This window comes from Poecilia reticulata, linkage group LG19, assembly GCF_000633615.1.
Source record: "Poecilia reticulata strain Guanapo linkage group LG19, Guppy_female_1.0+MT, whole genome shotgun sequence".
Taxonomy (NCBI): Eukaryota; Metazoa; Chordata; class Actinopteri; order Cyprinodontiformes; family Poeciliidae; genus Poecilia; species Poecilia reticulata.
In genome coordinates, this window is record NC_024349.1 from 24227700 (window position 1) to 24252585 (window position 24886).

Genomic DNA, 24886 nt, shown 5'->3' on the forward strand with positions numbered 1-24886 from the left:
CCTTTCTGCAGGTATCGTTGGCTTTCCTCTCACTGGAAAAGGCCCGACTGTTGGTTCATCGCTATGTACACCCAAAAATACATCTTTTTTTTCTTTTACCCGTCTCTCGTTTTGTCTCTCCGGAGCCGTTTTTAAAAAGGCATGAGAAGAAAAAAAAAATGGATTAGTTGGAAGGTGAAATTACTGCCATCAAAATCAATCAGAGTAATGTCTGAGAATGTCTCTTGTGGCACGGTAATGACTAAAACGGCTTCTATAACTCATTGGAGGAGGGCAAAGCTCTAGCCCAATTTCCCTGTTGATTTGGCTTCCCATGGATCACTGCTCAGCCGTTCTGCTGAAGGCAAGAAAGAGATTTCAAATCACTTCCAGGTAGCGTTTGGGTTTGAAGCGCCCCATCGAGAGTGCAAGTTTTTAGATCTAATCTTTATGTAATCTGCTAATTTAGCAAACCGGTTGGAACACGGATGACGAGGCCACGCTGACATTTAAAGATGGAGCCTGGCGCGAGTGAAACGCTCCTGTTAACACACCCTGTCAGTTTCAGCTTTTAAAGCCTGCAGCACCGACCGCATTCTGGCCTCGTTTCCGTCTTAGCTAAAAGGTTGAATGTGTTTTCTTTCTCTGCTCCGTATTTATTATAATTCTGTGCTTGTTTATCTGAAGTTTTTTTTTTTTTTTTTTCTAAAAATGAGTCACCACTCCATCATGTCCGGGACGGAGCCAAAGCTCGTTTCCATGAGGGTAACAAGGCCTTCTCTGGAGGGAATGCAATTATCGACCAACTTACATCTTTTCCCCAGAAAGTATTTGCAGCGACTCCACAAGTATGTTCCACTTTGATTCGAAAAGGGATTAATAAAAAAATTAAAAATACTTTTTTTTTTTTTTTTACAAAAAGGGCAGCATTATGTGCTTTCCAGGCACATTGTGCCATTTCATACCACAATCAAGTAACGATGTTAACTCCAGTTGCTATAAAATGCTAAATATATCAAATATGACTTAGAGGAAACTTGACTTTGTAATTTACCACCTTGAAATTGGGCCTCTGTCTTTTTGAAAACTCCTCTTTCTGAAACTCTGCCTTCAGGAAGTCGTCACAGCGTCACTTCTCGATTAACGGTGTAATGACGTTTTCACCAAAGGCAAGCAGAGGAGGGCTAATCATTTTTGACTTGTCATTTTTCAGTTCATCACATCAATAAGACATACAATGTATATTAAACTTTGCAGGTATATATGAAACTTGGCACAAACCTCCATGGTTTCATCAGGAGAGCTAACAAATCAGTCTGACCTTGACTGAAACAAATGCAATATTAACCGGATCATTGCATTTAAATTGCATTTAAATATCACATCCCTTACTAAATAAAGGTAATTTTACAAAAGAAAGCCTATTATGATGAAGAGTTAGACTGATATAGAAGCTCTTACTACGTACAACAATTCAGCTAATTGGAAAACTAAAAACTAAAAGCTAACGTAAAACTTAACTGTTTACTCTTCAGGTGTCCAGAGGAATGTAGTGTTTCAGGATTACTGTTTTTCTGACTCACTGGGCTTTGATCTGAAAATGAAAGACTAAGACAGAGTGTAATAGTGAGACAAGTATCTAAATCCAGAAACAGTTCTCCCTTCCTGTGGAAGGAGGCAGAAACATGTTGGGAACCATCAGAGTGGCCCAGCTGAGCCTCCAGCTCTGTGTCCTTCCAGAAACGGCTCTGAGGCTCTCTGTTTATTAAACTCAAACCTGATGTCTCTTTATGTGTGTAGAGGACACAACACACACACACACACACACACACGCACGCACGCACACACACTCAAATATTACAAGAGTCAGGATTCCCTGCACTATTTTGGGCTTGGCACTGATTCAGCTGTTTGTGTTTGGCTTGAATATTTAACCACAATATATTGCCTCAGGCCACAAGTTTTCTTTCTCTTTTTTTCGCGTCATGAACTTCACTTTAACACCTCTGATTAGTTCTCAACACGAGTTTAGTTTGTTCCTGTTTGGATGTAAAACCTCCTGATAAAGAACTGAGCTTGTATGATGAGGTGAAACTGTTCCCAAAACCAGAAGGAGTGAGTTTAACCAAATATACATCTTGTAAGGATTGTGTGTGTGTGTGGTGGTTAGGAAGTTGCAATGTTACCCTGTCAAAAATGAACACAAATTATTTTGGTTCTTTATTCCATCATAAGAGGAAAAATATGGGGGTTAATTTTACAAATTCACATTTTTACCATGTTAATCGTTTATAAATGCCAGTTTAAAACTAAATATTTAATTTGCAAATCAAATATGTAGTTTGCAATTCAAAAATTTTGTTCCAACTATTTAATTTGCAAACTGAATATTTAGCTCCAAACTAAACCTTATGCAAGTGAGATAAATATTTAGTTAAAAGCAAAATGTTTGGCTCCAAGCTAAACATTTAGTTCTGAACTATGAGATAATTCTTGGTATTGCCATTAAAACAGCTCAGCCTGTGTTTTAAGCTAAAATGTTGTTCATGTCTAGAGGAAACAATGACGAAGTAAAACGAGCAACTGGAGCAAATCAGTCACCAGCAGGAGTTTAGAAAAAGATTTGCTTTTATTTTGGTAGTTTACTTCCTTTTATTGGCAAAAGAATTAGCATATCAGAAAAATATCCAGCTGTGTCAAATATTTAGCTTGAAGCTAAACATTTACTTCACAAGCTATATATTTACATTGAAGCTAAATATTTAGCTTACAAACTAAATATTTAGTTGTGATATAATGCAGAAGCTTGGGAATACAGACAGCATTCCCTGTGTTTCCGATGTTCTTTCATGGCTCCTCAACATGATCAGGTGATGTAGTCGAAATGTGTAAATAGAAACCTGCTAGATTTTCTGAGTTATGCTACAGATTTCAATTTTATCGGAGGATGACGTAACTGCTAATTTAGGACAGACCAATTACATCTTTTGGTCGTTTTCAAAGATAAACTCGACTAATCGAGTATCGGCGAGTCAACGAGATACAAAAATACATTTCAAAGCAGTGCATTTAATCAGTTACAACTAACTGATCAGCAGTAAGAAATATCCATAACCAGAAACTGTATATGTATCAGTGACGTGTGGTGAGGTCTATTGTTGGTGAGGCATTGACTTACGACTTACATAGACACCATGCATGTTATTGGACGTATGGAAATTTCGCACATGCACATAATGCTGGGGGGCAAAAGGACTCCCCATGTCTTTTCTACTCCGTCAGAGAATCATCAAACTGTCTTCAGCTCCGGTGTTGGTCTTCCTTTAGTTATTATCTCCTGCTTCAATTGAAAATCCACTTTAGAAAACTGTTAAAGTGTAGAAATGTAGTCTTTCATGTTGAAGTCGGAAGAGGGAAGAAAACAAATATATCGCTGTTCTTTACTTATTTACTGTGGCTAGCTCCATGGCTAGCTCCATGGTTAGCTCACTGTGTCTTACTCTGCAATTGTGCAGTCACAATATGTGGGATCATGAGCGCCCCCTGCCATGAGGCAAGAGAACTGCCTGCCTCACCTCGAGTCTGTTCTCTGCCGTTTCTGATCGCTCCTCCGCACACAAAACACGATACACACACAGTTGGTTATAAAATAAAATAAAAAAACACTGTACATTATATAAATGTAACAAGGCGGCCGTTTTGCGGTTGGATTTTACGATGATGAAGATTTCAGGAGGCAGAGTCAGGTGGTAACAGCAGTGGGTTTATTCTCCTCACAGCATCAATACACAGACAATAATTATTCTCTTCACAGGTGAAAACTGAAGGCTTAAATAGTCTCAGCTGTGTTGGACTCAACCACTTCCACTTCACAGTGGGATCTCCCTTAACAAATCTCCACCTATTTAAATAAAATACACTTTAATAAATATAAACATYTAAATTTACTTTTTATAAATATTTCATATTTTATCCTACACCAAATGAAACACCACAAAAACCCATAAACGATTATCTCCCCACACTTTTCAATGGCCTCTCCCAGAACCTATAAATGGTGTCTGGACCCCYGGGGTAGTATTTKCCCAAACACCCTGGAGAGGACACAGAAAAGACAGGNGAGTCACTCAAYATCAGCACTCCACACTTTACARATTATGCACACACATTTGTTCAGWTTTACCCACCAGTAGCTCATTGCTCTGAGTAACAATTATCCTCCCTCCACAGGCAACCAGCTCACTTTCCAATGAGGAGCAGCTGTGCAGAGCCCAGAACAAAAGGCTACATGCTAATTACTAACAATACTAAATAAATACCATTAAAACTTCTCGTGTGCAAATTGCTATTTATGTGCAAATCTCTGCTTAAAGTGCGGCGCTAAATAAAGTGCTTGTTCATAAAGTGCATTTAAAGTGCTATACAGTGATTTTAAGTAAAAGTAGACCCAGTAATGAAGCTCTCTTCATTACAATAAATAAGCAAAATTATGGAAAATCAGTCCATATATTACATTTTTTTAGCCATTTCATTGCCGGCGTACAGACAGGAGGAACATGCTCCCACAGAATGGCAGCCAGTGCAGTTAGCGAGAGGTTGCGCAATCCCAGGTGAGGCTCAGCTCGTTGCTGCCTCACCGGCTTCGCTTCTGAGCATTTGAATGGGAAAATGGGAAAAACTAGCGATTTTGAAGAAAAACTAATCAGAATTGGCTAAGCTAAGTAAAAAATAGGTACTTTATAGTACAGACCACAGGGTGAAAATAGCAATATAAATGATCTCATTATTATATGTTATTTTCCATGATGACAGGCCTCCCCTGACCGCACGTCACTTATATATACGTTTTATCTTTATTAAATGTTTTATACACGCTACTTACATTACACTTGTCTGTTTAAAGGAGAGCTTCATGATTCATGATGTCATTTATTTTCTGAAAAGTGAGTCTTTCATGAAGAGACACTCACCCGTCCACTTCTCTGCCTCGCGGCTTCCACACGTTCGTCGGACCGAGCGAGTGGTTCATGCTTCTTCTCATCACAGACACGGAGCGACACTCGGGACATGCTCGGGTTCATCTCAGGAAGGCCTGGACTGTGTGGCCCGTCAGCGCGAATAACAACCCGCTTCCCAGCAAAAATATTTACAGCGCGCGACCGCGTCCAATTCACAGTGGACGCAATTATCCGCGCGGATGACGGACGCCGGCGACGCCATGCATCATGTCGGTGGCAACGGGGGTTTGTGCAACATCCAAAGCGCAAAAGAAAATAATTCAGAAGCAGTGCTGTTTGCTTTTCTGGCGGTGGACAGACGTGCGCGGAGCCGACGCTGAACAGGAGAGTTTCTCCGCAGCGTTGGCTTGTTTTCTTCTTTGTGATGTCCTTGTTCATGATTTCCATATGACGTGATAAATCACACGCGTCGGAGCCGGGATGGTTTTATGACATCATTCACGCTACATTTCCAACCATGAGCCACTTTCTGATTGGGGCTATAAATCTCTTTCACCACTTTGTGCCTCTAAACACAAACAAGCACAGATGTTTTGATCCGTACTGATTTTCCATGAGCCGGACAGAAAAGGGCGTTTTCAGACGTCTCACCAAACTCTATTATGATAGACCTTTCATATTGTTGTGTCAATCTAATGAATACAAAGTTCTTCATAAAATGGATTTGCATATTTTTCCACCTTTTTCTTTTTTCTTTTTTTTCAAATCTGCATTCACACTGAATTCCAACTGAAAATAAACACATCAGCAGGTAATGGTGATGTCGACATTACAATAAATACATTTTGCGCATATTGTCTGCTGCAGGCTCTGATTCTGGTTTGATGGCTCTGGTTTGATCAACTCAAACTACAAAATCACAAATGTAAAGTCCCTATTTTTGCTAAACTCAGTTATGATTTTTCATCCTTACGTAATTATGTCACTTTCAGTTTTTATAAAAAAATATATGCACAAATATATGTTTTAAATATATCTGACATAAGTATAAAAGTGCTACATGTATACAAAATGTGAGTTAATAGAACTTAACTTGGTAATTTAATGCCTTGGAATTGGGCCTCTGTCTCTTTAAGAAACTCCTGCTCTTTCTGAAACTCCACCTTCAGGAAGTCGTCACAACATGGCTCTTCTATTAACCCTCTAACAACATTTTAACCAGCGTTGCACTCAGCAGCTCGTCTGATGAGATCAACACATGCGAGGTTCCACTAAGTGTTTGCTAATTACTGCTGGCTAGTCTGTAGGAGCTGAGTGGAGAGACTTCATTACATCATTACATGTGATTAGAAAGGGGGAGGAAAAAAAGATACTTGCTTAAAACTATTCAAAAAGATTGCATTTATTGCTTCCCTTCTTTTAAAACACACCTTCCTTTACTGCCTTTGATTAATTATGAGTTGTCACTTATGTTTTATTAGTCTTTGTTGGATGTATATGTTTTGCTTTGCTTTTATTTTTATTTTAATTAGTATGTACAACCCTTTGGCAAACATGGCTCACAATTCAAGAATGGCACAAATCTGGTTAAGCCACAACAGGCGGTTGATGTAGGTAAGTGCAGGCGTGCAATTTTCACTAATGGAAGTAATTTTAAAAAAAGAGAGAAATTGAATTAACCCTGTTTTTTGCGTCTAATTTAATTTGATAGTAAATAGGACTTTGACTGAAAAGCAAACTTGGGCACACACATTTATGGAACTTGGCTGAATAAAATAAGAATGAAACATTCTGTTCTTGTTGCTGAAAAAAATACTCACACAAGGAAACTACAAAACATTTTAAAATTTTTAACAGGCAAATCTGTGGAGACCCTGGTAATGTTTCAGATCTAGTCATTTACAAATCCCTCTCCTACCTAGAGGCTACGTGGCTTGTTTCAACAGAATATTGTTTGTTTTTGTTTATGACTGAAGAAAAGAAAAAAAAATTAAAAAGCAATTAGGATTTGAACATTTCTGACCGCGGTGGTGAACAGATTGTACACCACTGACCTGGATCAAGAGTTATTTTCCAAATGATAGAGAAATTAGAATAAGCTTGAAACGGAACATTACAGTTTCCTTCCAATCTGGGCTCACAAAATGCATAAATATTTTTATTTTAAACTTAATAACCATGTCAGTATTTCCACTAAGTGTTAAATTTTACCCAGCGGTCTCATTAGTCATAATGAGTGAGGTGTAGATGTTGACGCGTTGGTGTTTTCAGGATATGACTCCATGAACTCATTTCATCATTACACTGTCAGGGGTGAGGGATTCCCCCGTCTCCTTCATGTAGGTGCAGAACAGGAGAGGAACTGTGGTGAGTGAAAAACTCCTATCAGTCTGATGTGAACAAAACAAAAACGCAGATTCGTTCCAAGGCTGAGCGTTGGAGTACAGCTGCACGTTTCTCGTCGTAGGACACATCGAAAGTTTCCACCTAATTACAGTTATGCCACTATGTTACCACTTCTCCGGTTTCTCCCTCCTTCATTACAGTTAGAAAAAACAGAAATCAGAAAAACACAGAAACCCAGAATCCCAGCCACACAAAGCACTTGGTGGGAAGGAGGAGGGATAACCCCTACACCTTCCCGGTGCGTCTCAAATTCAAATTCCTACTGGCATTCCCGTTTCCCTCGTCTCTCGGCTCGGGTGTCCGGAAATAACGCGGAGCGCTCTGCTCTGGCCCACGTTATTCCGGGTATGGAAGGTAAACACAATGAGGAGCAGGTGGTTCTGGGGGATTTCTGCACAGACTTTTCTGTAATGTCTGGTGACAATTAGGTGTAATACAGGATGTCAAAGTCCGCAGCCGCTGGCTTCACATATCTGCTGCTTAGTGTTAGCTTTACAGATTCACTCTGGCGTACGGCTTCGGCTGCTCAGCCCAGGGCCAAATTAGTGCAAGATATTACCTCCTTTCCCCTTTGGGGCAAAGGGCGCAGCCAAGAGAGAAACTATGGGAGAACATGGAGAAACTTCAGCCACAGTCAGAATAGATTTTTGACTCACTGATGTTGAGTGTGATGTGAACAAAAAGTGTTTTTCATCTACTAAATCTGTTATCTCATCCAAAAAGCATTGATGTATAGTATTAGAGGCAGATGTGGAAAAAATATAGTAAAGATAGAGGAATAAAGTCACAATAATACAAAAATAGTTGTAATAGTCTGTAATTTTACTAGAAAAAGATTGTAATAAAATGAGAATAAAGTTGTATGACAAAAGTAGTAATAATGCAAAAATATGTTATTACCTGAATAAAATCGTAATAAGGTGGAAATAGTTGTAATTTTACAAGAATAGTCACAACGTTACTTGAATAAGGTTGTAATAAAACAAGAATGAAGTCATGATAATATGAGAAAAAAGTCACAATAATGCAAAAATAAAATGATAATATGGGAATTAAACCATAATAGTACCAGAACGGTTATGTTACTATGAAAGGGTAATAAATTAGGAGTATGGTGTAATTTTATGAGAATTAATCCAAGAATAAATGTTTAAAAATTAAGACGGATGTTAAACATCTTGTGATGATACTTTGGTATCAGCTTCATAAGGAAAGAAATACTCTGAAATAGTATTTCTGGATAATTGTCAAAGCTTTGCTCTCGTTAAAAGGACTTTGCTTGTAATTGTACGACATTCTTCAGTTCAGTTTTCCAAAAAGTATGCAAGAAAACACTGTCCACTCTTTATCTTCTTTTTCCCAAATCTACCCAGACCTCAGACGCTTTTTGAGTCCATGCAAGAACTTTGTGGAATATTTATTTCACAGCATCGACTAAATTTTAAGAAATTAGACGAGCCTTTCAAATATGTTGGAGAATGAAGAAAGTCTTAATGTGGATGGAAATGATAGTTTAATACACCAGACGTTTTTTTCTATCACTTTATTATAGTGACATTATATTTTCATTACACAAAGTTCTAAAGACTTCATACAGGATATACTAAATTCCACAAGTTATTTTTCATCAAACCCTTTCCTAAGCTAAAACTGGATTTGATAAAAAAAAAATCTTTCTTCTTTTATTATATTTATATGCAGATAAACAATTAGAAAAGATGACTGAAAGATCTTTAACATTCACAACAAACTGTAAAACTCTAGGTGGAAAAAAAAGAGCCTCTTCAGGCTTTAAATCTCAAACATTCATCAAAGTGACGATTATCCACAAATTTCATGCATACATTTCTGAAAAACTCAGATCTTCTTGATGTAAAGCTGCATTATTCACAGTGTAAGAAAGTGCACATATTCACCAAGGCCTGCTTGAGTAAATAAAGGATTTCAAGAAAAATCACCTCCACTGTGTAGGCAGTGAATCATTTCTAAAGACTCCATTCGCTCCCCGACATAAATAGTCAAACCGCAGAATTCATCAATTTCCAAAGATCCCATAAACCATCTGTTGGAGGAAAACGGCCATCATAGGAGCTTCTGTAGTTCAGGAAGTGTTGCTGCATTAAGGGCGACAGCCAAAGAGGACTAGGGCTGGGCGTCCACACCCTCACTCTCATCCATATCTCAGTAAAATCTCCTCCATCACAAAGGTGACAAGGCAAAGCTAATGGCTTGGTCTAAGTGGAATTATTAAACATTTTAATAAAGTGGAATTATTTTGTTACACATGACGAAATCTGAAAATTTCACAAAACTTTCACGTTTTGTCATGTTACAACCACAGTCTTCAATGGGTTTTATTGGGACTCTATAAAATTTGCTACACCTTGTGTTAGTCTAAGAAAAAAAATCAAATCCTAATAAAAATCTGATAAGTGCGGCATTCATTTGTATTCAGCGTCCCTGTCAAAATTGTGTTATATACAATTTTTATGCGCTTTAAAAAGTGTCGCATAAGAAAATGACAAAATTTTAATCAACTTCAATTTTGGAGAAAAAAAAAAGTTCTGCCTTCCACTTAAAGTGGATTTTGGCTTTTCCAACTTACTTATTTTATTTTATTTATTTATTTATTTACTTATTTATTTATTTATTTATTTATTTATTTATTTATTTATGTTGTTTGCCTGCCACATGATGAACTGCATTGAAGTTTGTAACAATTTGTGGAAAAGGTAGAGGAAATAAAAGTCCAAGGCGCAGTAATCATGACCATGCTGATCCACACTGGCTGCATGGAAGTCAACTGAAATGTGTTTCTGGATCGGCGTAAACCACAGAAGGAAGTTGGGAGTTGATGTCCTCCTAAACGTGAAAATGCCAGAACGCCTGTAAGGATGTCGGCACCAATCCATACGAAGGCAGTGTAAGAAGTGTCTCACATGGTCTGCCACGCCCCTGACTGAGCCGTGTGAAAGTGATTTGACACGCCGCCAGGTACAGTGGGAGGGCATCTGCACAGCCTGACCAGGCTCCCAAATGTTTGGCAGGACAGCTTTATAACCATCTCAGAGCGATAAACTCGGGTTACAGGTCACCTGCTCTCCATTGGATACAATCAAGTGGCATTTAGTCTGAACAGACATGGGCTGTTATTGCAAACATATGTGCGACAGAGTGGGGAGTGTACGTGTGTGTTTGGCCTTGAATCTAACACACTGCAAGGACCATTTTCCCAGCACATGCGCTGTGGAGACCTACTGCTCCTTATGAGGTCCAAAGCCTGGGCCCCGTGAGAAAAAGAGCTGTTTTTGGGTAAGGTTTAGGACTAAGATGTGAACCGAGTTTAGGTTACGTTTCGGATTAGGTTTGTACTGGTGACGGTTAGATTTAGGGCAAAGGTGTCATCGGGTTTTTTTTCTTTTTTTTTTTACTGATATCTAAAACATTCAGAGTGAAACAACAGGACCATGCGGTCTGCTTCAGTGGCCCTGACACCCGATCTGTGAATCATAACACTGGGTCCGACAAAAATATCAAATTGGATCGGTTCCATCTTTTCCATCTTTTGTTATGAATTGACAAAATGCGAAACATTTCAAGGGGAATGAATAGCTTTGCAATGTTTCAGCAAGTACACGTCTGGTATTCAGTTTGACTCACAAATGTCTGTAGCCAACACAACAACCACAATATTTATTGTGCTAAAATTGCCAAGTAATTATCAAGATCTTGAAGCAAGAAACTCTAGCTGATAGATGATGAGATATGCTTGATATACTCCAAGGTTTGGAAGGAAAAACTGACGCACTAATTCTCAAATTAGGATCTTTAAATATCAATTCTGCCAACTTGATTCACCAGTGAACTGTTTCACTTGAGTTTGGATTGGACAACAATTTTGTTAAGAATATAACCAAAGCTCCATGAAACGCTGTCCAAGTGGAAAGCTAGACAAAGGTTCAACAGTCGTCTTGCCACTCAACCCAACTGTGAATCTTGACAAATTGGGACATCTCAAATTTGTTTCAAATGAACCAAGATCTTCTCAAACATAAGCAGAAGATGTGCAGAAAAGTAGGAGGTACAAAATGAACAAAGGGCAAATTAAGCAAGAGTGGAATTAGACATTGGACACCTGAATCATTTGTTGGCTTTCATCATTTTAGCTCAAAAAGAAGATGCCATGATTTCTTTCTGCCACGTTGCATTTTGACTGGAGATGCATATGGAAGTCAGCTGATGACCAAAATGATCACTATCAACTGTTTCAGCCAGTAAGAAACTAAAAAATGCTATATTTTATCAATTAGAGACCACACCGTACCTAACTGTTAAAAAAACATATAGTTTGTAAATTTATATGATTCAAACCTGAAATATAAATATGACTGAATGCAACAACCCTTTCCTGTTGTAGCTTTTGAAGGGAAAATAGTATTCCTATTTAAGTTATATGCAGTTTACAGTTACAAACTAAGCCATCATAATGCAATTAGTTGATAAAATGATTTGCTTAAAATTCTTGTCCTGCATTTGATCATCAGAATCAACTACCTGAAGTCGAGTCACCAAATGATTTAGTATTTGTGTTTTTATTATGAATTTGCTCAAAACTTTATCAATGTTCTGCTAATGCTGAAGAAAAAAACTATTTCGCAATTACAGTGTGCGTTTTGTGGGCTACAGTTTGTATGTGTAAAGAATTCAGAAAAGAAACATAACCTGCAAACTACTGTTAGATTAGCTAATAGCAGCAGTAGCTAATCTACCACAACAATCACTTCTTAATAAAACATTAAACCTAAAACGTACCACTGCAACAAACTGAATGTTCTGTTCTTTGTGCAAAATATTTGAATGTTTTTTGGTGTTGAATCCTGGAACACAGTGGCGTTGTTGTCAGTTGCTATGGCAACGAGTCTGTGTGTAGCTTGGCCGACACAAAGGACGGAAAAGAAGTGCTTTCGAGTTGTACTTCCGTCTTTTCCTTTGCTATGGAGCATAGCACGAAATGAATACCTACAAGTTTCATTGAATTAACAGAATTATTCAACCACAGCAGAGTGGCTGTGGATGGCATGTAAAAGGATTGTCTTTTTGCCCTCATGCGTTGTATGCATGTGCAAAATGTCCGTACGTGAATTATCGCATGCATGGTGTCTATATTTGTAAATTGGACCAAGTAAGTGCCTCACCAGCTATGAATCTCACCACACGTCACTGCTGCTTAGGCGTCATATCAATGCCAAAATTCACAGTATCATGCAACCTTTTCAGCCAGTCAAAGCCTTACAAAGTAGATCTGAAGTCGACCTAAATATTCTGATCGATGCATGTCCGATTATGTTACAGCAGTTGTAAAAATTAGTACAACTCTCCTCTAAACACACCCAAACGGTCCTACACATACTGTTCATTTAAAGCTATGGACACATGGTATTTTTTATGTGAAAACCAGCACTACTCTAGATGGATTTAGCTTTAATGCACCTTTTACTGTACACCTCTGCAGTAATACTAAGACAAATTGTGTATCTTAACCTAAAAATGGAAACAAATTGTGGGCTCTTTGTAGGTAAAAGTTTATACAAATTGAGTAAAGGCAGAGCGGAGCAGCTTTTACCGTTTTATTTTTGAAAACACATGGAGAGTGCCGCTAATGTGAGACCGCATCATGAAAATGGATCGAGTAGAAAAGGGTTTCTATGCCCACTTGCCCGCGTCTGTGTTACGAGACCAGACAGAGGGTATTTTAAATAAATACAGGATGCCACAGAAATGTACACTTCCCTCTGGAGGATCGGGAGCCAGGACTGGATCTGCACACCTAAACACTATATTCATTATACCTTGGCCTCATAAAGTGATTACAGTAGAGCTTGATGATTGGGGGTGAGTTCGCTGCCAGGGAGAACTTTCCAAACAGAAAACGGTCACCCTTAATGGATTGCTCGCCAGGTTTTCCTGTTTTATCACTCTCAAACACCCAATTTCATTGTCAGTGTTGCTCTTTCCGCTAATATACTCGCTCTCTGTAAAAGTGTCAAGACGCATCCAAGAAGTTTTAAGGCTCAAAAAAAAAAAAAAAAGGGCTATTCAGAGGAAAAATCGGCATGTAGATTTGTTATAATGTTAGTTCTTGTTAATCTGTGACATTTTAGAGTGGTTCAGCAATTACTTTGTGATGAAGTGGCGTAATTTTGCTTTTTAGTGTAGACGCTTTCCATCCACCCGTCTCGTATGTTCCTGTTTAACTTTCATGCATCTGGATGATGGAGCGCCATTCGTTCAGCGTTGAATGAATGGAGGGCGTACAGGGAAGTTGCACTTATTGCAGTCGTGTGGACAAACTACCAACATGACTGGGCTTTACCTCCCTAACACAAATGTGATATTTTACTGTTAACCCTTGGTTGTAAAAACAATAATTTTGCTCCAGGCTAAAGTAATTTGGTTTTTGTCCGAGTGCCTTTCAAGAAAAGCAGTCTGGAGTCGCAAAGGCTTGACAGCCAGCTTCAGTAATGTTTAATGGAGATGGTGACGTCATAGCAATGGTGATGTATGGACAAAAGTACGGACTAAGACGTTTGCAAAGACAGCTGGACATTAGTGTTCATTAATGGGAAGGAAATGTTAAACTCATCACGGCAAATAGAGATCGGCATTAGAACCCCTTTGGTACGGCATCTAGATATGAATAAAGAAATCACACTTATATTTGAACTTTACTTTATAATCTTCAAGCCTGAATGCAGATGAGCCCTCAATCCTATCCATCTCCTGCATCATCCTACTGTCACTCATGAACAATCCAAGAGGGAGCCATCCACTTTCTACCAGTTGAGAATCATTTCCTCAAAGTTACAAGAATGGACTCGTCTTGCGTCTTTAGTCTAAACCACAATCCTCGAGAGCAACTATCCTGCAACTTTTAGATGCATCTCTTCTTCAACACCAGAACCTAAACTGTGAGCCACTGAAGTGTAAGCTGTAGGTCATGGCTTCAAAATGTCAAAAGAACAATGTAATGCTTGAGATCTTAAAAAAATCTCAAGCATCTTTCAGGATCTCAAGCAAAGTTTTACTAATTTTTACAGAAGAATTAGTAAAAAAAAAATAAAAAAAGGGGGTCAACCTTTACGAGGCTAAACCCACATAGGGAGAAAGTTTGACTTTGTCACTGGTAACTAAAAGGTTAGTTGCACTAATCCTAAAGCACTAATTACACACACTATTTCTGCTAACGCTATAAACCACTACACAAACACCACTTCAAAATCAGAGCATAAATATAAAGGTGTATTTGACAAATTTCTAACAGTCGATAACCAAAACTTAACCACGAAGGTTGGCCTTTAAACTTTCAGCTGAAGATACAGCCAAGTAAATTAACACTTTAGACTTTAGAAAAAAATGTATTAGTTAAAACTTCTAGACATTTTCAAAGTTAGCAAACGCAAAGCAAAAAGTTAGCTCTGCTAATGTAACATTAGCATATTAGCAAAAATGTACCAACCACTGAATCTGATTGTAGAAAATGACTAAATTGTTTATTTTCAGGGCAGGTATGTCTCCAATACCAGGTGTCATTGGCAAAGTTAGCAAAAGGGTGAAATAAAATGTTATCAGAAGTGTCCCTGCCACTGATCGATTATGGCAATTTACTTTCAATTGTTTGTTGTCAATAGACTCATGCAGCAACTGTCCTGTGGCAAACAGCTAAATGTCGAACTTGAAAAAGGTAGGTCTCAAATGTCAAAGGTGTGAAACGGCAAATAAGTTAAATGAGAAGCTGCCTGACATAACTTGTGTTCCTGTCAGTTGTGTATTAACAAGACAGTTCCAGTTGTTGACTATAAAAGGTTTCCATGCGAGTCTTGCTTACAAATTCCTTGTAGAATCTTCACAATCCTAGCAAAGTTCTTTAAGCGACAAGTTCATTTGTAGTCTCCCAAAGAGAATAAAGTCATGTTCTGTTCCAAAAAAAAAAAATTTAAATAAGTCTGATGTCAAACTCACCTGACTGCCTCCCACTCTACAGACCTGCCACCACTCAACTGTTACTCCTGACCTAATCTTTAATGCATACACTAATACACCACTAAAGGTGCAGCTGTTTGTCTCGTGACAATAAAGAGCTTGTTGAGGGGAAACTAGTGATGGAGTGAAGTGGGGTATTCTGGCCTAATGCACTCCTTTCTTTTAGCTTCACTGGTTGGGATCAAGAGTCACAGAAGGAGATGGAAGTGAAACTTCACAATTTCATTTAGTTCTGGACTTTGACTGGGTCACCCTAGCATACGAATATGCTCTCTTTGTTGAGCTGGATGCATATTTTGAGTTGTTGTCCTGCTGGAAGGTGAGCCACCAGACGGATTTCTTCTGGGATTATCCTGTACAATTTTACATCAAGTCTGAACAGAATCAGCTAAAAAAAAAATCCAGTCCTGCTGAATAAAAGCTCCTCCACAGCATGATGCAGCCATCACTGTGACGATGGTGCGTTCTGGGAGTGCAGTGTTAGTTTTCCTCCACGTATTCTGCCTCCATGTAGGGCAAAGTAATTAGTTTTGAAGCCCTGATTCTGTTGGGTGCTTCGCTTGTTGCCATGGCAGCCGTTCATCTTGTGCAATAGATGCTGCACTTGCATTGCAGATGGGCTTTTGCAGCTGTGTTATAAGGCGGTGATTGTTTCCCACAGGTGTCTCCCTCATAAAAACATGCATCAGTGTCCATGCCTACTCACACACACAAACACGCACGCATACACACACACTTTTCCTCTGTCCATGGTTAAAATTATGAATAGACTCATTTGCGTGAGGGAGGAAGTAAACCATTAAGATTCAGTTTTTATTCGATGTAGATTGTAAGACGTTTTATGTGGAATTTGCACATTTCAGCCAGTGGAACTGAACGCTGCTGCCTCAGCCTTTTCCAAAAACCCATCCTCCCCCCTTCCTCTCGATTTTTCTAGAAAGAAACAAAAATTGTTTGCTGAAAAACTTTTTCAGCTTCCCTGTTTTTCTCTGCGGTCTTCAAATCAAGCGTCTTTTTCGCTTTTTTTTTTTTTTCTTTCTTATTTTTGTTTTATTTTCCTCGAGCCGCGTGCCAGACCTGTCGCCACCCGCCGGCCTGAATGCCTTCTTTCATGGGCCAAGTGAGCTGACCAGGGAGACTCTTTTTCACCGTTTAATATGCTTTACCTTCTTTAATTTACTTTTCTAACATAAAAAAAATAAATGAAAGCATATACTGAACATTGCAAAGTATTCATAGCCCTTAAACTTTTTTTTTCTCCCAATTTTATGACATTAGAACCAGAAATACAGATTTAAACTGAAAAGTGTGCATTTCCTATGAAAATGCAAGTGTGAATGCTTGAATGTTTTTGGTGAAAATGGCCAAATACTGGACCAATCAGGAGAGATTGGCCCAGTGTTGACAGAAATGATGGAGAATTGACAGAAATGATGGAGGATTCTTCATAAAATGAAGAAAATTATGGACAACTCTGACCATCCTCTTCATGAGACCGTCTTGAGAAAACATAGTATCATCAGTCAGAGGCTTCTTCAAATTTGCTGTAATACAGACTGCTACAAAAGATTCCTGCCAACAGCAATCTGCAATAACTCTTTGAAGAATCTGAATTAATGAGCTACAACAACATTTAATTTTCCTTTGGATCAATAAAGTATTTTTGGATTTAATTTCAAACATGATTTTTCTTTCCAATCCGGGCTTCACGGCAGAGAAAACTTTTCCCATTTGGAGGTCCGAAACTGACATAGTCAAGAATGAAAGCAGAAAAATAATGTCGCACCAGTAGCGTAAGCTTTAAAAATGTCATTGTGAACTTAGACTGGCTGGCCAGTAGGTGGCAGCATATGGAGTGATAAACAAGGCAACGCGATACTTGTGTTATCTGCATTATTTGTAGTCCAATTTCTCTCACGCGCCAGTGCGTGCGTTCGTCAATGAAAGTCATGGAAACGACGTTAGCGTTCTCAACCCGATAAATGACGCTGACCTTCTCAATTCTTTCCCTTTGCGACGGGACTTTTGAGAGAGACGCCTGAAGGAGCATTTGAAGCCTCGGAAGGTTTGAGCTTGTCGAGAAGTCTGCTAGCAAAACTTGCTGAAGAAGCATTTGCTGAAATACGCACTTGCTGAAGAAGCCCTTGGTGAACAAACCTGCGAAAGACGGTTCCTGGCCAGGAGAAGCACCAGCAGGGTGATCGGCTGGAAGGTTCAAATCATTCTTCTACTATTTTTAATAAACGAAAGCAAGTTATTACAAAGATAGTAATGACTTATTTAGTTTATTTTGTGTTTGTGTGTGTGTTTTAAAGAAATATTGACTGGTGTTGAAAAAAAGGCCAGTAGCATTCTTTGCTAGCATAGATCGGTCTTAACTAATGAGCCTTTTTCTTAACTGAATTTCGCTGGAAATGTCATGAAAGTTCCAACTGTGGTGTAGTGATTTAAGAAATATATGTATTTTATTTAATTATAGTCAAATTAGTTAAATTAACGTCAAATTCCTGAAAAATTAGCTTGTTTTTTGACCGTTATATTTTGAAAAATGCTGTGATAAACACTCAGTTTCCATGGATACGCTAAATGAAATACCTTAAATAGTTAATATTAAAAAAACATGAAAAAATAGTATCTACCCTTATAATAGTGTATATTTTAATTGTTTAGTTGAATAATTTTTTCAAGATAGGGACATGTTCTGTTTTTATTTTTTAGCATAGCCAGGAAACATGGGTGAATTGATTTGAAAATAAAAAACAAAAAGGGTGATATTTAATCTAAGAGCATCAAGTTTGATGACTTTGGTGTCCAATTCTTTGAAATTTTGATGGCTTCTTTTGCATTTGTGGGGTGAAACAAATTTGTGAGTTAATTTAAATTGTTTAGTGACTTATGTGTTAGCATATTGACATTTATGGATAAATGTCTGGGATAATAACACTAGTGTTGAGAAAAATTCGAAAAAAAAACAGATTTCTGTCCAATTCTTGACCTTTACTTTTTTTTTTTGTGAAAAATGACCTGACAAACATACTTGGTTTCCATGGTAATCACATCAGACTAGTGATTTCTTAGGACATTCGATGACGCTTAGCATAAAATTTCCATTCAATGCAGCCTTCATACACTGATAATAATATGCTTATGGACTGTAGCCACAGATGTTCTATCGTGCCAGCAATAAACTCCAGCTAAAGGTGGGAGACGTGTCTTGCTCAAGGACACAATGACAGAGGCGGGCCATTGCAGGGCAAACTCCTACCACTGTCGCCCCAGTAATAAGCATTATAAGTGTGTGTGTACGTTAATGATAGACCATTAGTAGGCAATAAATTGTGTATAGTTATAGTGATCAGCTTATCAGCTTTGATGACTTTGGAGTCCAATTCTTGGTCAACTGGATGATTCTTTGTCCATTTTTCCTTCTTTTTTTTGAAAAATGCCCAGACAAACATATTTAGTTTCCATGGATACATTGGTGACATTATTTAAAATGACTTCAATGAAAAATGAAGAAACACTTTGCAGACATGTGCCTCCTCCCATCTAATGATAGATTTTAATATGTGTGTTTATTTTTCCTACATGGGTGAACTGATTTTAAAAGAAAAAAAAAAAACCATTTGAGTTGGTTAAAGTTAGCTTTAATGACTGGTGTTCACTTTTTGGAAATTCCGACTCATCGTTTAGGAACGTATAATTTGCTTTTTTGGAATGCAACATATTTGTGAGTTAATTGAATTGTATTGTGATTTATACGCTAGTTATTAGAAATTTTGGAAAATGCCAGTAATGCTGACGGTAGTTGTTTTGGTTTGAAAGATGTTTTGGAAATGGCTTTTTGAAAAATGTGGTATATGTAGTCTCCATGGATACATTGATGAAATAACGCACAACTTTATTATCATAAAAAAATCTTTACAGAACAATCAATGTGTGCCTGTTTATTTCACAAAGTAACTAAATTATTTAGTTTATTATAATTACTGAAGACCAGAAAAACAATGTTTTGCTCCATTGCATTTTAGTTGCAACAGTGATTAACAGTGATTTTAACAGTTAAAATCACTGTTAAAATCCAGTGATTTTAACATTCACTGTTAAAATCACTGGATTTTAACAGTGAATGTTAAAATCCATTAGAAAAACAATGATCTCGGTTTCAGTTGGTCCAGTTGTGATTCATTGGTTAGTTAAAATTTCAGGGGGATTGTGGGGATTTACACTGCTTATGTGGTTTAAAAAGTTATTTCTGATTTTAAAAGATCTGTTTTGCTTTATTCAGATCTTTGGAATAAGAAGTCAGTGCCTGGTCCAGGTTTCAGAAAATGCCTCAAAAACACATTTGGTTTCCTTGGATACGTTGCTTAAAATAAAACCTTAGTACTTGAACATCAGAGGTTTTTAGATATATATTTCTCCTGTATTATTTCTAAGTAGTTTAGTTTATATTTAAACTTATTGTTTAGTTTTATTACTTATTGTTTAGTTTTATTTTTCTAAGAAAGAGGAGTTTTGAATAATTAATTGTTTACGAAATGCTGTGTTGGTCCTTTGCATATTTAAAGCTGTAATATATTTTCACGCCGATTACATTTTCAGAAAGAGTCAGCGGTGTGGTGATTGGAAAACTTAATATTTTAGTTTGAGATAATCCATTTTGTTGATGTTCTTTGTCTCCATGGAGATGGTAATATTGAAAGAAGCATTTGGAACAATATAATTGTGTCAACATTCATCTGAGTTTATTGCTGGGTTGTGTGCAGCCATGATCTTCAGACTGATGTAATGAATTTCATAACACTACCTTTAGTCATAACTGACCCATTTGAAGTAATATTAACATGTGATAAGTAAGACTTTGAGGCATCATGCACACATAAGCACTTTGTATTGCCTTGTTGCTGAAAATGTGCTATATAAATAAAATTACCCTTACCTTTTACCTATAAGGGATGCAGATTATTATTTTAATTATTTTGTCTGGCTTATCTCCAGACAAAATATAGTGGCCACTTTAACACTGGATATGGATTTCTAAACCAAATAAAGTTAATTTTTTTGTAGGAGCCCCTGGAAAGGCCACTTATGTTGGCCTATTTATTTAGATCCCTACTTTAAAAGATGTTCATCTATAAAACTTTAAATTTTATACTAGATGTACATTTCTGCTGTTGGCTATATGTGGGAGAAGGCAATACTGATGGGATGTCAGAGTAACTGTGGCTGTGATTGTGAAAAATTTGTGGAGCTCAAAGGAATTTAGTCTGATTAGCTACAATTAAGATTTTGGTAATTTACAAATGCTATTGGAAACATTTTTAAAACTTTGATACTTTTAAAGTATTAAAGTTGTGTAAGCAGTGATTTAAGTATAATAGTAATGAATGGATCACAAATTTATCCCTGGCTACTATTAAGTATGATAAAATGTACCTGTGGGATCAAAGATTTGTGAGGATGGGTTGTTATAGAAGGGTAAACTAAGTAACTTGTTGCAGGGCTTCATTTTATTCACACTAACGGCACAATCTAAGATTACAGGTGTTTCATTAGCTATTAAAAAGTCACAGTGTATAGCTCTTTAATTTATGTTTCCAAATGTTTAAGAGTTTATGGCTAGGGATGAATTACCAATAAGACTAAATTTGATTTGTTGTCTTTAATGATTGATTGGTACCAAGATGAAGCTAGAAGTTTGTTTATCTGAGTGGTGATGGTCTATACATGTTTGATCCTTGAGTTTTAGAGTGTGTTCTGGTTTTTATGTAAAATTGTGATTTTTGCTGTTTTTTGTGACTAAAGATGAGCTTTATTTATTTTATCTCTTAATTTCCTTCTTTGTATTCACATCTGGCATAGCAATAATATTGTTAATTAAATATATTCAAGAAAAACAAACATTCACACACCTGGGTTATTGTATTGTTGGTATTTCAGTGTTCCCTCGAAACATTGCTTTGGACTTTTATGACTGTCAAGATACTGAATTATAGCTGTTTTTGCTTTATTTTTTTCCTTCACAGGCCATACTATGGCGCTTCCAGCAGATGGATCCCCAATGTTGGAGGCACATCAAGACAAAGGTAAGGATCATGGTAAGGTATGGTTAAATGAAGCCAACATGGTTTCTGAAGACCATGGAGAGGAGTTGAGGTATAGTTCACCTCCGCGGTCTGTGGACTGTTCTACCAGCTCCAGTAGTAGCAATACTACCAGCTCCAGTGGTAGCTCTACCACTAGTTCCACTGAAGACGAGGTAGGTAATGAAGACCAGCATGACTTTAAATCCCGATTTCGGGTTGTCCAGGTCCTTCGACCAAATATTAAATTCCTGTGGGGTATAGGAGTGCTTGAAGAGTCATTGAAACTTCTGAATTCGACGATTCATCAGCTGTGCTCCGCTGACAGTAGTCTGACAGTAGTCGATGTTGCGTCACAGTTGCTTGAGATTCTTCCCCCAAATTTCCAATACATACAAGACATTGGGGTGGCTCAGAAATGTCAAGAAGACACAGCTCCCTGTACTTCACTTGAATTCACATCTGGACTTGACAAAAAGCAAGAGCCAATTTTGCGTCCAGAGAAGTTCAGACCTATCGCTACTTTGCAACATCATCAGGTAGGTTTGGAAGAGGACGGGGCTTCTTTGACCTCCAGACATGCCAGAAGAATAACGAATAAGGTGTATGCTGCGAAGGAGGACGACCCACCATCAAAGCTTAGTTTTGGTACCGTGCTTCCTTCCAGCTTTAATTTCACATCTGGACTTGACAAACAGGAAGAGTCAATTTTGCGTCCAGAGGACTCCAAACCTATCGGTATCTCACCACAACCTCTGGGGGGTTGGAAAAATGTAGTGGCTTCTTTAACTTTTGGCTGTGCCAACAGAACTACAAAGAAGGTGGATGCTGCAAAGGAGGACGACCCAAAGCCTAGTCATCAGGTAGGTTTAAAAGAGGACGCAGCTCATGTGACATCTGTGACTGGCATAAACGGAAAGAGGACAAAGGACAGTGATGCTGAAGAGCAGCCCCCAGCCAAGAGGACTAGGGACACTGTTGCTGAAGAGGAGCTCCCCACGAAGAGGACCAGGGATAGTGATGAGGCTAAACAGGAGCCCTCTGCCAGGAGGATTAGGGAGAACCAAGCTGATGATGAGCTCCCCTCCAAGAGGACCAGGTACACTGTTGCTAAAGAGGAGCCCCCAGCCAAGAGGACAAAGATCGGTCTTCCTGCAAGGGGTGATCTCTTTTCAGCTTTTTGGTCACGCCCTCTTGCTGGAAAGGACCTCCCTGCCAAGAGAACCAGGGACGGTGTTGCTAAAGAAGGGCCCCCTGCCAAGAGGATTAAGATCACTCTCCCCGCCAAGATGACCAGGGACAGTATTGCTGAAGTCAAGTTACCAGCCAAGAGGATTAGGGACAGTGTTGCTGAAGAGGAGCTTGCCGCCAAGAGGACTAAGTATAGCGATGATGCCAGTTGGGACGAGGTCTTTCACAGCATTCTCAGAAAGGTGGCATGGACATGTGGTAATTCTCTGTTCATTCCCTACCGAAAGACAGAATATGAAGATCCCATTCTGATACACCCTGTCCCCAGTCTCCTACCTTGGACATCGTGTAAGGATCCTGGATTGTCATCCCCAGTCCTCAGTCCCTCTTGTAAAATGGCGCGTAAACCTCCTGTTTTGCCATCCCCCGTCCTCAGTCCCTCACCATTGACGCAGTACAGTGAAGATCCCATTTTGTCACCCCGTGTTTTCAGTCCCCCACCAAGGATGCCATGTGACATAGAAGAGGAACCAATACCATCAACATCTAGTGGAATTACAGCAAGAGTGAGTTCCAGACATGTGTGGTTTAGCAGACATGTGTGGTTTAGACCTCGCTACGTCTTGTCAAGTGACTCTGATTAGATTGGGATCTGTAAAAACTGAAGACCAATTTGGGAAGTCACATTAGAACATTCATTTCTCTTTGGGTTTTTATTAAAGCCAATGGCTTTCTAGCAAGCCTGAAGAAACCTTAGGTAGAGCCTTGCACCGGGTTTTCTTCATCTTTGTGTTTTCCTCTTATCTCCCCCATGTTGCAGGGTGTGATAGCGGTTCTTCCCTACACAGTGCTCTCCAGTACAGTAAATTATTCTATCCTGTTCCTCTACTAATCCACTCTCCAAGTTTTTAATCTTTCAGGTTGTAGCTGCTCATCGCTGGATCCTTTCATCGTTGCCCATGTGGTTCCTGCCTTCTGGATCTCTTGTTTTTCACACTGTTTGTAAGTTTTTGCATTCCACATTCACATGATACTGCTTGCCTCCTGCTGGTGGCAGATCTCTGATTCTCTGATCATCCCAGGTTGGATCCCCTCAGCCTGAAAACCTCCACCTTCACCACCGTCAGTCAGATGGAGGAAGATAAGAGAATCCAGTTGAAAAAAAATGTAAGGACAGTTACTTTTGCACAATAAAAAATGTTCAGCATTAAAATATATTTCCTATTTTCTGTTGTACTTTCTCCTCACTGACACTTTTATTTTGTGTGATTTTTTTTATTGAGTCCTTTCATAACAGCAGAGCTTTGATAAACTTTGTGCTGATGAAAGGAGGATCAGGAATAGAGCAGAGGACCTGCTGATCTACTGGTTCTGGTTCTAGTAGATTTTATAAATGGTGAGGACAGGATTATGCCTTGATCAGAAAGTCTGATTCAGTCATCTGTTATTTAGATGGAAATTAAGGAATGTGTGTGATTATGTGTTGGTTCACTAGCATGACTGAGACAAGACAACAGCACTGGACCAATCAGGAGAGAGAAGACACAGATAACTGAGGGGACACAGAAAATCCTGCTGAAAGTCCATAGAAGAAGTTTCCAGCTGAGGACACAGAATAAAGAGACAGAGATCATGTGAAGTAGGTCCTTCAATAACAAACCAAGCATTGCCATAAAATCCTATGCTGAAATTTCACCTGTTCATTAGTCAGATGTTGAATATTAAACAATTTTAGAAACATTGTAGAGAATCCAGCATTGGTTTCTGATCCCAGATTCCGATTCTGCAGATCAATAATGTCTCTGATCATCCCAGGTTGGATCTCCTCAGCCTGTAAACCTCCACCTTCAACACCACCAGTCAGGTGGAGGAAGATAACCCTGTTGACAAAAAAAGTAAGGAAACCTATTTTTACCCATGTAACAGTTTTAAACATGGATGAAATTGAGATCAAATTTTAAACCTTTTCTTTTTTCTGTAGATGTATATTCTCTGTTTTTTAACACTTATGTTTTCTCTTTATTTCATTTCTCTGTCAACTCATGTCGCATGACTTGTTGACCAACAATTAAAGAAGAAGACCTGCTGCAGCTGCTGATCTACTGGTTGTAACATATTGTGTAAAAGGTGAGGACATGATGATGGCTTGATCAGAAAGTCTCTTTCAATCATCTGCTACTTAGAAATTAAGAATTTTGTGTCTGATCATGTGTTGTTTCTCCAGCA

At 38.4% G+C, this 24886-nt stretch overlaps 1 protein-coding gene across 1 annotated transcript; it reads left to right on the forward strand.

Annotated features, from left to right (window-relative positions):
- The first annotated feature begins 20000 nt into the window (after positions 1 to 20000).
- On the forward strand, positions 20001 to 24538 carry LOC103482032 (uncharacterized). Its single transcript, XM_008437944.2, has 5 exons — positions 20001 to 23662; positions 23743 to 23827; positions 23944 to 24056; positions 24156 to 24299; positions 24476 to 24538. The coding sequence occupies exon 1, from the start codon at positions 21421 to 21423 to the stop codon at positions 23302 to 23304; it is 1884 nt and encodes a 627-aa protein (XP_008436166.1). The 5' UTR covers positions 20001 to 21420; the 3' UTR covers positions 23305 to 23662; positions 23743 to 23827; positions 23944 to 24056; positions 24156 to 24299; positions 24476 to 24538.
- Positions 24539 to 24886: the final 348 nt, after the last annotated feature.

Coding starts and splice junctions, on each gene's coding strand:
- LOC103482032 (XM_008437944.2), top strand. CDS start 21,421: ATGGCGCTTCCAGCAGATGGATCCCCAATGTTGGAGGCACATCAAGAC.